The sequence below is a fragment of the Panthera onca genome, chromosome X (genome assembly GCF_046562875.1).
Source record: "Panthera onca isolate mPanOnc1 chromosome X, mPanOnc1 haplotype 2, whole genome shotgun sequence".
Lineage (NCBI taxonomy): Eukaryota > Metazoa > Chordata > Mammalia > Carnivora > Felidae > Panthera > Panthera onca.
The window spans coordinates 19,254,188-19,267,078 of record NC_138357.1 but is presented as its reverse complement, the minus strand read 5'-3'; the positions used below and the strand labels follow the sequence as shown (position 1 = coordinate 19,267,078).

General features: G+C 43.6%; 1 protein-coding gene across 1 annotated transcript in view; it reads right to left on the bottom strand.

Moving 5' to 3' along the window:
• GPC4 (glypican 4) overlaps nucleotides 1-12,891 on the bottom strand; it is a 108,826-nt gene that overhangs the window by 34,619 nt on the left and 61,316 nt on the right. The window contains exon 2 of the mRNA XM_081793977.1: nucleotides 2,525-2,683. Within this exon, the coding sequence (XP_081650103.1) occupies nucleotides 2,525-2,683 (159 nt within the window). The remainder of the gene's footprint in view (nucleotides 1-2,524; nucleotides 2,684-12,891) is intronic.

Sequence of the window (12,891 nt, the reverse complement as noted above, 5' to 3'; positions counted from 1 at the left end):
AAACGTTTCTCTGTAATTTTTTTTAATGTTTTTATTTATTTTTGAGACAGAGAGAGACAGAGCATGAGCAGGGGAGGGGCAGAGAGAGAGGGAGACACAGACTCTGAAGCAGGCTCCAGTCTCTGAGCTGTCAGCACAGAGCCCGACGCGGGGCTCTCGAACTCACAGACTGTGAGATCACGACCTGAGCTGAAGTCGGACACTTAACCGACTGAGCCACCCAGGCGCCCCTGTTTTCTTCTCTGTAATTTTTGAAAAAACTTCTATTAACACTTACTGGTGGTGTTTCTCTGTGTGGCTTCTTCAAAACTACACGTTGGAATCATATGAGTAATGCCACAAAACCATGAGGAGCGAGAAGGGGAAAGAATAGCTAAACCAGCAGGCCTGGAGGCGAGAGAGGTCACTAACGTCTGTGGCCTCATACCAGGAAGAGACAGGTCTAACAGGAAATGGGGCAACTTGGAGGTGGCGGAACTTGAAAACCGCTTTATCTCCAACTCCATCATGCTGCCAACAGGTTAGTCGTTTGTAAAGAGCAGGACTTTTTCCTTCTAAATGACATGATAAAACCCCAAGGGGTCATTTTTTTTTGGTATCAGCAGCTCAAGTTTTCAAAGATGGCTATCTGATTATCTTTCTAGGTATCGTCCTCAACGTTAAAGAAAATGCTTGGGTTACTGTGCTGAATGAGAAATGCCATAGTCAAGCAAATACCAGTCTTTCTAATAATTATAATAATAATTTATATAAAAATAAATATAATAATTATAATATAATATAAATAATTTGTATAATAATAATAATTAGACCACCAATATAGACAGAGGTGGTCTAATGATGTCTTTTGATATCAACACCCATCTCTGCGTGGTATTAGCATGTTGTTAAGTACTCTTTATAGTTACAACATGTGCGGTGAGTGGGGTACTGACTAATAAACAGGAAAGAGATATAAAAACATTTGTATCCAGGGGCACCTGGGTGGCTCAGTCAGTTAAGCGTCCGACTTCGGCTCAGGTCATGATCTCACGGTTTGTGAGTTCGAGCCCCGCGTCGGGCTCTGTGCTGACAGTTCGGAGCCTGGAGCCTGCTTTGGATCCTGTGTCTCCTTCGCTCCCTGCCCCTCCCTAACTTGTGCTCTCTCTGTCTCTCAAAAAATAAACAAATGTAAAAAAAAATTAAAAAAGAAAACATTTCTATCCATCCAGGAAAATGGAGGACATAAAATTAAGACTGAACCCAATTTTGCACAGCAACTGTTGGTAAAATGGGTACGAAAAATGGTATGCTATGTAGGGAAAACTTCAGTTCAACTACATTACAAATTAAATATGCTCTCATGGTCTAGCCTGAGAACCCAACACTTATTAAATCGGTTATAAGTTTCAAATAACAAATCTCGAAGCCAACATTTGAAATACAACCTGTTCTTTAGCTAGGGACTGCCTTATCAGCTATATAAATCTAATTTCATCCAACTTCTCACCATGGTAACAAGCCCTTTGCAGAAATACTCAAAGACATTTCACATCTCGAAAATTTGCCTTGTAGTTCTTCACCACACATAATGTCAAGAAAAGCACGCTTCAAAGGTACTATGTAATTAGAATGGCCTTTAAAACAGGCACAAAGACAACCATTCCTATGAAACTTAAACCTACTTCATAATAATCTTCAGACTGTGTACAGAGCACCAGAGAAAAGAATCCTGAGGGGTTTGGGATCCCACACTCCCTGGGTTTTAAAGTCTGTTATCGGTAGCGTTGCCTCCGATATGATTGAAGCGTCTCTCATTTGGACCCTATTGGCTAGTTGTTCACTATTAAAAGAAAGTGCGCCTATGAGTTTATGTTTGGCACAGGGGACCGAAATGGGTTTGGTCATGACTTTACGTGGACAGACCACACCAAAGTGCCAGCTGAGAGACGAGGCCCAGCTTAACAGCAATTATAAATATAGTAGCTACTTCTGGGTCATCGCTGCATGGAAACCCAAGAGCTGAGTTTTAATCCTATCTGTGTACCACAGGGCTTCTAGGAATTCTAGCGGTCTCGGAGGAATCCAGTTTGAAATCTAATTGGAAATCCAGCATCTGCAGAATCTCTCTGGTTATGGTAAGTTTTCAGACGCCTGCTTTTTATTAGGGAGGTTTTTTTGTTTTGGTTTTTTTTTAAAGTAACTTGCGTCAACGACGCTATTTTGCGCTCACCCAAGAAAATAAATGAAAGCCTTTCAATTAAACTACGCTAATCTCTTTTTTTGTCTCCTTGTGACCATATTTCCATAATGCCTACCATACCGATTCTAGAGCATCCAGAAGGGCGCTAGCAATGACACTGGAGGACTAACTCGCCCCTAGGACCCAACAAGGAGAGTGTCTTCGGAGAAGGCAGGGGAGCTCTGAAAAAGCAATTGGACAAACTGAACTGTCACCTCTAAAATGTGACTCGAATAAAAGGGAAAGACCAATCCAAGAGCAAAGCACGTTGATGCTTACTTGGACCAGACTTCCAAAACCTACCATCAAACTTCTTGTAACGGGAAGCAAAGATGGCTTGCAAACGATCGCACTGTTCGCTGACCACACTTTTGAAATCATCTTTACTTTGCAGGCTGTATTTCTCCTCCATCTCCTGAGAGCAGCAGGTATAACCCTGAGGACAGATCTTCAAATGATCACCTGGAAGATAAAACGGAAGACAATCAAGCTCCATTATCATTCATCAAGGCCAAGAGGGAAGAGTTTGGCTCAAGTGCACACTCTCTGCTTCGTTTCCACCTGTGAGGTTCCTGCAAAGGCCTAGGCATCATGTGTATCTGAAAAGTTTTACTAAACTAAAAACATAGCGGGGGGGGGGGGGGGGGTGGCGGGGGCTGGCTGGCTCAATGGGTAGAGCACGCGACTCTTGATCTCAGGGTTGAGTTCAAGCCCCACGTTGGGGGTAGAGTTTACTTAAAGAAAAAAAAAAAAAACTAAAAACATTCGTTCTGTTATGGGAAAGCGAAAATAATAAAGCCACCTACAAAAGACATATCAACCAAAGTCTTTTTTTTTTTATATATAAACTATTCAAGATTCTATGAGGCATAAGTTTTTCTAGCTTTTCTGAGTTTACATTCCAAGAGGGGGTACCTTAAGGAAGAATGATTTCTAAAATACATGACAGCCGAAAACTGAGCAAATAAACCAGCGGTAGTTATACTGAGGAGAAGCAAAGGGATAAGTGGATTTCAAGGGGTTGTCGACCAAGAGGAAATAATGCGAGTTCACACTGGATAATTTCAGGCTATGATAAGTCACAAAGGGTAATGGCAGGTGATCTTCAAACTTCAGGTTTTCTTGTCCGGCACCCTCTATGCAGTTGTTAGACACTGTGTGACCTTATGATACTGGGATGTGTAGCCACTCATCCCAATATAGACTAATGGCATCTGATAAATATAATCTTTATGTAGTGATATAGCCCTGAGAGTCAAGAGAAATGTCAAAGACGCCATCACTCCACAGCAGCTCAGACACACAGAGTATCTCCCTCCCCTATACCAACTAGGTTCTGCTTGTGGTTCGGACTGGACGGTGTGGAGGGCTTTTTTTTTATGTTTATTTATTTTATGAGAGAGGGAGAGAGCACACGCGCAGGCGAGGAGCAGAGAGAGATGGGGAGCGAGAGAATCCCAAGCAGGCTCTGCATCATCAGTGTGGAGCCCGAGGTAGGGACCGTTGTTAACTCTGAGATCACGACCTCAGTCAAAAATCAAGAGTTGGACGCTTAACTGAATGAGCCACCCAGGTACCCCTGGAGGGCTTTTTTTTTTTTTAAATAGACCCCAAAGTTCACCCACACCTTGTTCCTTCGGCCACAGAACAAAAATGTGCTTTGCAGAGACCATAGCTCTTCCTCCTAATGACCAAGAGATGCGGTGTCATTGAAAACTAAACCCAAACAGGTACCACCCCTGGAGTTGCTCCACAAATCGGTGTGACCGAATTTTTACAGAGGTTTACAAGGATTCACTGCCACTGTTCCTTCTGCTATTGCTGTCCATGTTCCATGTAAGATGAGGGGTCTGGGAAAAAAATCAAGATCTCAGGAACTCAGGAACTGAGTATATTGAAGACACGCGCACTTGTCAATGGTAAGTGTGTACAATAAATAAAGGGCCGTAGAATGATGAGCAGATCAAACAAGCAACGGGAAATGAACCGGACCGTGCGCTGGCCATTGCTGCTTCTTGGCTGCGTGTGCTTAGAAGTTAAGTCTTCACCTAAGACAGATGCCAATGTGGCCTCGGGGAGGTGGGGGATTTCAGATAAAATGGAGTTAAGGAACTTAATTTGACTAAACTAGGACTGTCAACTGCACGTATGCAAACAATTACATGATCATATATATTCCTGATCATTCTTCCTTCCTGGCAATTAACAAGCAGGGAGAATGTTACTGCCACACAAAAAGGGGTGTGCGGTATTAAAAGACTAATAGAGAAGGCGGAAGGGAAACAATCTTCAAACAGCTTCCTCATCCAGAAACTGCTAAAAGTTCCTTTTGGCATTTTTGAAACCCTTGGTCAACAGATAAATCTCACAAAAAATGTGTGTGTTGCGGGGGTGGGGGGGTTGTGTATAAGAGTTTAGAAGCTTAGATCTCATTAGTCGAAGAAGAAGGTTGCTAAGGCTCAGTTTTCTGCAAACACCTTTGTTACAACCAAAAACAAAACTCCCTCTTTGCTGGCTTAACAAGTTCACAGCAGGCCTTTGGTGCTGAGACACATAATTAACAGAGAGATACCCAGTGGTCTCCAGGTTTCAGGGTTGAGGATTTCCCCCCAATATAGTCCCAACGTGTGAAATAATATGAAGAACCCCAACTAGTACAGTACTTGCTGTGGTTGCATTAAATAATCCATCACACTTACACCCCACATGGAAAATTAATTGGAATGCTCAGAATGAGAACTTAAGACACGCAGGGCTATATAAATGAATTATAATAAGGGAGCAGCTACTCTTTAAGACTGTCACAGGCTAAAATTCATCACACGCTGGTTTTCGAATGCATGCAAAGAGTTCATTGGGGTATGCACTGCATTTCCGAGGCAAAACAATTCATGAGTTTGGAAAACAATCTATGTTCACCGGATCTTAACAGGGTTCACATATATAATAAACAAAGGGGCCACTTATTGGAGGCTATCAAAATAAGCTTCTAAGTCCAAGGAAAACTACTCCTTTTTCCCAGCCCCAATGCAAGCAGGCAGGCAAACACACACACACACACACACACACACACACACACACGCACACACACACACACACCCGAAGCCAGAAAATTCAAAGAGACAGCAGGAAAGAATAATTTTCTACATTTAGGAAGGTGCTAGACATTGAGGGGTTTCAACTGACCCACAGGAATTTTGCATTGAGGAGACACCTTTCAAAAACGGGTAACAGCAATGAAAGTTACCAGCAACCTAAAAGGCCCAGAGTGGCCCATGTACTCTGCCCATTTCACAGCCACCAGGGGCCCTCAGCAGGACTTTACGGAGACCTGTCTACAACAGAACACTGGAATACATATTTGTTCTGGCAATACCTAATAAGGAGTCCACTTTCATTTTAGAGAGGTCTTTCCAGGAAGACTTGGTCTAACAGTAAAAGGCTTGCCTTGTGTCAAGGATGACAACAGGATGGATACTTGGCTAATGCTCCTGCTGGCAAAGTGGTCTTGCCCTCTGTTGCAAAGCAGCCCCTCCAACAGGCCGCTTATTCTGTCGGCATTTCTAAACAGCATTGCTTGAAAATGTAACGTGACGTTCTCGCCCAAAGCCCTGCCTGAGACACACGCAGTCCAACCCATACCTGGTGAATTAAATCCCAAGCTCAGCGCCATGACCAGTTCCTGCTGATGAGAAGTACGAGGAGGAAAAGGTGGGGGCAGTCTGGGTGCATTTGAAAACGGAATCAGAGCTCGACATTCTGGTCAGAACTTGACCGATGCATTTGATTTTTAAAACCTGCATACTTCTGGGGGCGCCTGGTCAGCTTAGTCGGAAGAGCATGCGACTCTTGATCTCTGGGTCCTCAGTCTGGGCCCCATGTTGGGTGGGGAGATTGCTTAAATAAATACTTAAAAAAAAAAAAGTGCATATTTCTACTTTAAGTGCCCAAAATGGTTCCTATTAAAAACCAGAGCACACGTATTATTTCAGAGACGTTGTTTGTCTGAGACATTCCTAAAATGCTGTGTCTGGATGAGAAACGCCTTTTCTTTCTGGAGATCTCCTTTCTAAACCTGGTGATCCCTTTCTCATTTAAGAAAGACGGAGCAACGCTCTCCTTGGGCTGAGAGAGCTGAGCACAGGGACAACAGGATCCAGTATGGGGCAGGCAGACAGCCACTGCAGGGAGGGGGGAGTGCTGAGCACGTGCCTTTTTTTCAAAGGGCCCTGGGTATTTCTGATACATACAATTCCATAAGAATTTTTACTTGAGGGGCTCCTGAGTGGCCCAGTCGGTTCAACATCTGATTTCGGCTCAGGTCATGATCTTGCAGTTTGTGAGTTCGAGTCCTGTCAGTGCAGAGCCTGCTTTGGATCCTCTGTCTCCCTCCTCTCTACCCCTCCCCAGCTCATGCTCTCTCGCGCTCTCTCTCTCTCTCTGAAAAAGGGATAAACATCTTAAAAAAAGAATGCATTAAAAAAAGAATTATTACGTGAAAGGCTTAAGCAGTAGAACTACAGATGAGCTATGAATAGCTGTGAACCAGTTAGTTGTAGTTTCCTCTCTTTCCCTAACTCAGCTTCCTCCGTCCATGACCCTTGCTGCAGGTAGGGTTTTCTCCATGTATCTCTTCTGGTCCCTTAAAACTCCCCTGGCGGCTTTCGCTCCTTTCCTCTCCCCATACTGTTCTTTGTTGCTCTACCCCGTATCTTCTGACTGCGCAGAATATGAACCTGGAGAGGGTTTTTGTTATATTTGTTGTACTTGTTTCGTTTTCCCTGTTCTTCATTTAAAAAGCAGGTGAGTTGAATGCTTTATGCTTTTCTAAGGAAGCACCTAAATTAAGTTGCTTTTTGTACACGGCCCTTGATTAGCTTTTTTCTTTGTGGGTCAGTGGCCTTCTAAAGAAAACAGGTCCCCAGCCCTGTCCTTGGAGGCTCGGATGAGATTCAACGAAGCGTGCTTTTTAAAGCTTAACTCTATGTCATTAAAAACAAAACAAAACAAAAAAATCACTCAAAAGAGCCAAACGTTTTTCAATCACACCAGCTCTATGTAATTTCTCTTTAGTCTTGATATCAATGCCTTAGTTTTCGAAGCTGAACAAAGACAATCACAATAAATTACTGCTCAGTCCTGCCGAGCAAGTATTGGCTCCTTTTTGGAAGCGCTTCAAATCAACGGTTAAAGAAGTAGGCACTGCACGTGAGGCATCTAGCCCGTGCTTTAACGGGACTCTGTGGCGAACAATCTGTGGAAGTGTGCTTTCTCGTTTTCCCTCATCGACCTTCCCCTCACCAAAGGCTGGCTCTGATGTACAAACGGGGTGCAGCTCGTGTCAGTGGATTTCGGCTGCTCCTACCCACCTTCCCGTAGAAAATGTTACACGTGGCGGTTAGTTCTCAGGCCAGCTCTCTGCTTATTTACTATCAACTTGACTATTTTTAGCTATATCTTACAACCACTTTCTAGGTCTTTCTCAGAAAATGCCTTTTGAAGTCCAACTAGATGCCAAGAAAATGTCTCTCCAGTGCTCACATATCCGGGCGGAACGGTGATAAAGAATATCTGTAGTCACCGCTAAGGTGTTAGCTTTCTGCACCTGTAGGAGATAAAGTAAGTCTCTCGTAATTAGTCCCCCAGAGTTCGAAAAGGAGGGAACAGCAGCCAGAAACCTTTAAGGGACACAGTGGCAGAGAACCCAGGCCTGCCTACACCGGCATGATTTGTAGGGCAGACATCTTCTGCACCCCAATGGATTTTACCAATAAAACAACCAAATGCTCTCGGTAAATAATAGACACACAAATTGCACCCTAAGGGGAAGGGCTGGCTGCCTTGAGAAGAACAGACTGGAAGGCCCTTTGCAAACTGCAAATGTAAGAGACTAGATAATCTTACATTGGTCTTTCCTGCAGAAACCGAGTGTCTCGCTTGGGTTTTGATGAAAACTTAGCGCTTTACAAGTAGGGGTTTTTAGGAAGTGAATGTAAAAGGTTCCAAATATTTAACACTATTTGCACCTTTCATTCTGCAAGGCTAATGGCAGTCTAGGGATAAGAAGACTGATGTGGGGATTTCAGGAACTGGGTTTGAGTCTCAGCTGACATGATCCACTGTAGGCTCTTGGGAAGGCTCTTGAGCCTTAAAAAGCCCTTTGTAAACAAGGAAGCATTATGTCAATGTAAAAAGTGCCATGATCGCGGGACCTGGGTGGCTCAGTGGGTTGAGCATCTGACTTCTGCTCAGGTCATGATCTCGCAGTTCTTGAGTTTGAGCCCCACACTGGGCTCTCTGCTGTCAGCGTGGAGCCCACTTCGGAGCCTCCGTCCCCCTCTCTTTCTGCCCCTCCCCTGCTTGCGTTCTCTTTCAAAACTAAACTTTTTTTTTAAGTGCAACCATGAAACAGAAAGGAAGAACATCATTTATGCCCTGATAAGCCACCGAAGTTCTCCATGAAGAGACTTTTCTGACCACTTGTACTAGCTGAGGGACAGGGGCCAGGAGGGCAAGCACCCTGTCTCCTCTGGCTAGTTCAGGAAAATTTCTTATTCCAGCCTGGATTTTAGGGGAGTAAAGATGGCCAGAAAGGAGGTATTGAATGGCATGCATAAGTGACGGTTTAGTGATGACAACGAAGCACAGACCTCCTAAGGGCCATCAAAAGCCCTGGGAGCTAAAGGAGGCCTGATGATGAAATAAAATGTATCCCGGATGGGATCCCGGAAGAAAAGAAAACGATCCTGGGGGAGAACTAAGGAAATCACACAAAAACTTGCAGGTGAAGGTTTAGAGCAGTAGTGATTTTATTTTATTTTGTTTTATTTTATTTTTATTTATTAATTTTTAACATTTATTCATTTTTGAGAGAAAAAGAGCATGAGCAGGGAAGGGGCAGAGAGAGGGAGACACAGAATCTGAAACAGGCTCCAGGCTCTGAGCTGTCAGCACAGAGCCCGACGTCGGCCTCGAACTCACAAATTGTGAGATCCTGACCTAAGCCGAAGTCGGACGCTCAACCCACTGAGCCACCCAGGCGCCCCTATTTTATTATTTTTTTAACATTTATTATTATTTATTATTAAATAATATTAATATTATTATTAAATAATAATAATTATTTAGTTATTTATTTTTGAGAGACAGACAGAGACAGAGCACAAGTGGGGGCAGGGCAGAGAGAGCAGACACAGAATCCGAACCAGGCTCCAGGCTCTGAGCTGTCAGCACAGAGCCCGATGCGGGGCTCAAACTCACGAACCGTGAGATCATGACCTGAGCCGAAAGTCAGTCACCCAACTGACTGAGCCACCCAGGCGCCCCAGGCTTATAGCAGTATTATTCATAGTAACCAAATATCCATTGACGGGTGGACAAACAAAATGTGGTATATCCATATGATGGATCATTCAGCCATAAGAAGGAAAGGTATGTGTTACTGCATGGCTGAATCTAAAGAAAATAAAATTAAAAAATGAAATGAAATGAAATGAAATGAAATGAAATGAAATGAAATAAAATAAAATAAAATAAAATAAAATAAAACAAACGCTAAATGAAAGAGCCAGTCACCAACATCCACATACCGCAGGATCCCATTTATGTGAAATGTCCAGCATAGGCCAATTTACAGAGACAGAAAGTGGATTCGTGGTTGTCTAGAGGAATGGGGAAGTAAGGGGAGGTTACAGCTAAAAGGCAGGGGATTTCTTTCTGGGATGATGAAAGTGTTCTAAAATTGATTTTGGTGAAGAATCCACAATTTTGTGAGGGTATGAAAAGCCGTTGTACACTTTAAATGGGCGGATCATTTAGGATATGAACTATATCTCAGTAAAAGGGTTAGTTAAAAAAACTAAGGAAATCAGAAATCAGATAGGGACTACAGATAATAATACATCAACATTGGCTTATCAATTGTGACAATTTACCACCCTAATGTAAGATGTAAATTTCCTGTGCTACCACTATCCTCCCAACTTGTGTGAATCTGAAACTCTTCTAGGATAAACAAGTGTGTTGCTTCTTTTAAAAGCAAGCTTCAGTTCTCAAAGGGTGTGTATACGTATGGAGGGGCTTTCATCAGGTTTTTAAAAAATATATAAATACTTGGTATAACTTTACTAATGGGAGCTACATTAAGCTGTTATTTGCTCTAAGTAATTTTCCTAATCCCTCAATTGCTACTTTACTCTTTTTCTAATTTTGATTTGTCCCAAAAGTAAAAACAATTCCTTGCCATTGGTCTTAAGAGTTACCAAAACAGTTTCCACCTACTTTCTAGAGCTAAATTCACGTAGCCACAAAGTGAGCTAAAAAGCAGGTTGCTGGATAACCCCGGGGCCTCCACGCTACCTGAGAACCCCAGGAGGAATATGCAACGTTCTCCTTCTTGGGAACAAAGACAGAAAATCTCTAAAGGTTTTTTACTAATCCCAGGAGGGAGAGGGAACATATACATTAACCCAACCTCCCTTTGCGAAAAGGAATGGAACTACGGCATAGGATATGCAGTGCACATGGAAAGCCTTAAGTCACTTGACCTAAGCCTTAATAATAAAGCACATCAATTATAGTCATTATGCAGATGTGGGATTTGAGATCACCTACCAATCAGTAGGAGAAATGCAGCTAGTTAGTATTTTGCACACCCGTGCCGAAACACTGCTCTGGAGGGCTTAAGACTGCCAATTATTTTTAGGTCCACTAATCCTGCAAGGTAGGCCAGAGAAGGCCAATCAGAAACACAGACGTGTTGAAAATCAGTTGTATTAGGTCTTTCTAAGAATACCTTCCTGTGAGTGTAGTGGGAAGAGTTAGGGTCGCTGCTTTAAAGCTCCAGGCTTCATTCCCATGAGCTTGCAACAGCTTTCAAATCCACTCCAGAGAGAAATCAACAGGGTTTTCATTGCTCTTTAAATGATAAGCGAATTATGAACCAAAGTTTATGCCTGGCAACCTCAGAACCCGCTTTTAACTGCACCAAAGGTTTACTAAAGGAAGGCATATCAGCCAAAATGAGCGAGCGGCGTGAAACGCACACTCCGACCCGTGTCACCGTCACGTTAGAGCAGCCAGGGCACCTGCCTCTATTTTGCACATTTACAACCACTTTGTCCAAGGTCTAGGACCCAGCAGGAATACTACTGCTGGTGGGTATAACCCAAAACCCTTCAACAATTCGGAGGATCCAACAAAGAGTACCTAAGCAATCGGTGCAGATAAAGGTTCACAGGACTGTGGTGGAGACCTTTTGGGGGGTCGGCGAGGGGCAGGCTTCCCGGGCGTGTACCTGGGCAGCATCATTTCAGAGTTTCTCTCGAATCCCAATTTCTAATCTTCATTGGGCTCATAATTTAACCGAATGCCTGGAGATACGGGATTCCAAATGCCTACGTTATATATTCAGCTACAAGCAACAAAATAGCCTAGAGAGGAATACCGTCTATTGGCTGGGACACTTTTGTCTCTGGTGCCCAACAGTTACTTCTGGCACCTGTGAACTCATACCACGCATCACAAGCCTGGTTAGAGGCTTGTGGTAGAGGAAGACCCTGGTGGGGTCATCTCTAAGACAGCTCATCGGGCCAGGCTTGGAGGGCCACAGGGATTCTCAGGGTGGGGAGACGCTGGCCGCCAGCACCTTGCTTTTTCTCTGCACACACCTAGCGTGCACCAAGTCTTAAGGGTTCCCCTGTGAGCAGCCTCCGGCGGGCAGTCGCTTAAAACTAGAGAACAAGTGAATGAAGGAAAGTATCCTCAGGAAAACAGGGCGTGACTTTCCTTATTCTAAATAATCTCTGAACCAAAGCCACTTAGGTTTCACAGCAAGATCAGAAAGGGTGAGCGGTGAAGTCCCGAGTTTATCACAGGCGTAGAAGAAAATGCAGTTGGTGGGTGGGGAAGCTCACAGACACTTGCTCTAAGACAAACATCAATGCCTTTCACTTCAGATACATTTCATGGGTCGAGGGGGTCGTGAACGTTTTAAAAATTATCTTCGCTTTTTTCCTAATTGCTTTCAGCTGCGGTACCTAGGAACCCAAAACTCCTCCTGAACTTCTTTTTACTCTGTCTCGCAGGATACACCCAAAATTCCTCTCCAAAATACCGTGTGAGACGAGGTTTTCAGTAAATCTGCTTTCTAGGAAAAGCATACCCCAAGAACAACATACTCATTAATCATGAATCCTCCCAAAGATATTTTTTCCAAATGGCTATCTAGAAAGCATTTACACTAAGTGATAGCAAAGTCGGCTGCTTCACATAAAACAAATGATACTCTCACATCAGATTTCAAGCCACCCGAACCATTCTTTAAAACTCTAGCCAGGCATCAACGAAACGGCAAAGAGGAAAGAAACATTTGCATTTTCAATGTTTGTACTTAATGACGTCCCTTAAAATCCACTTCCACACGACTCTTGTTCAAGGTCTCAGTGAGTTACAGCTTACTCTAATACAGATCTGCATTGAAGGCCTCTTAATTAGAGTCCATTCCACGGAGACTAAGCTCCATGGACAGGAGCCACAGCTGAACAGGGGTTAATTTCTCTAACACGAGAGGAAAACTCCTGCACCTTAGCACAGGCATATGGAGAAGGGGCAGGGTCCCCCTGTGGCAAGGCTGAGTCTCTCCGACCCTCAAAACCAGCTCTTCTCCTCAC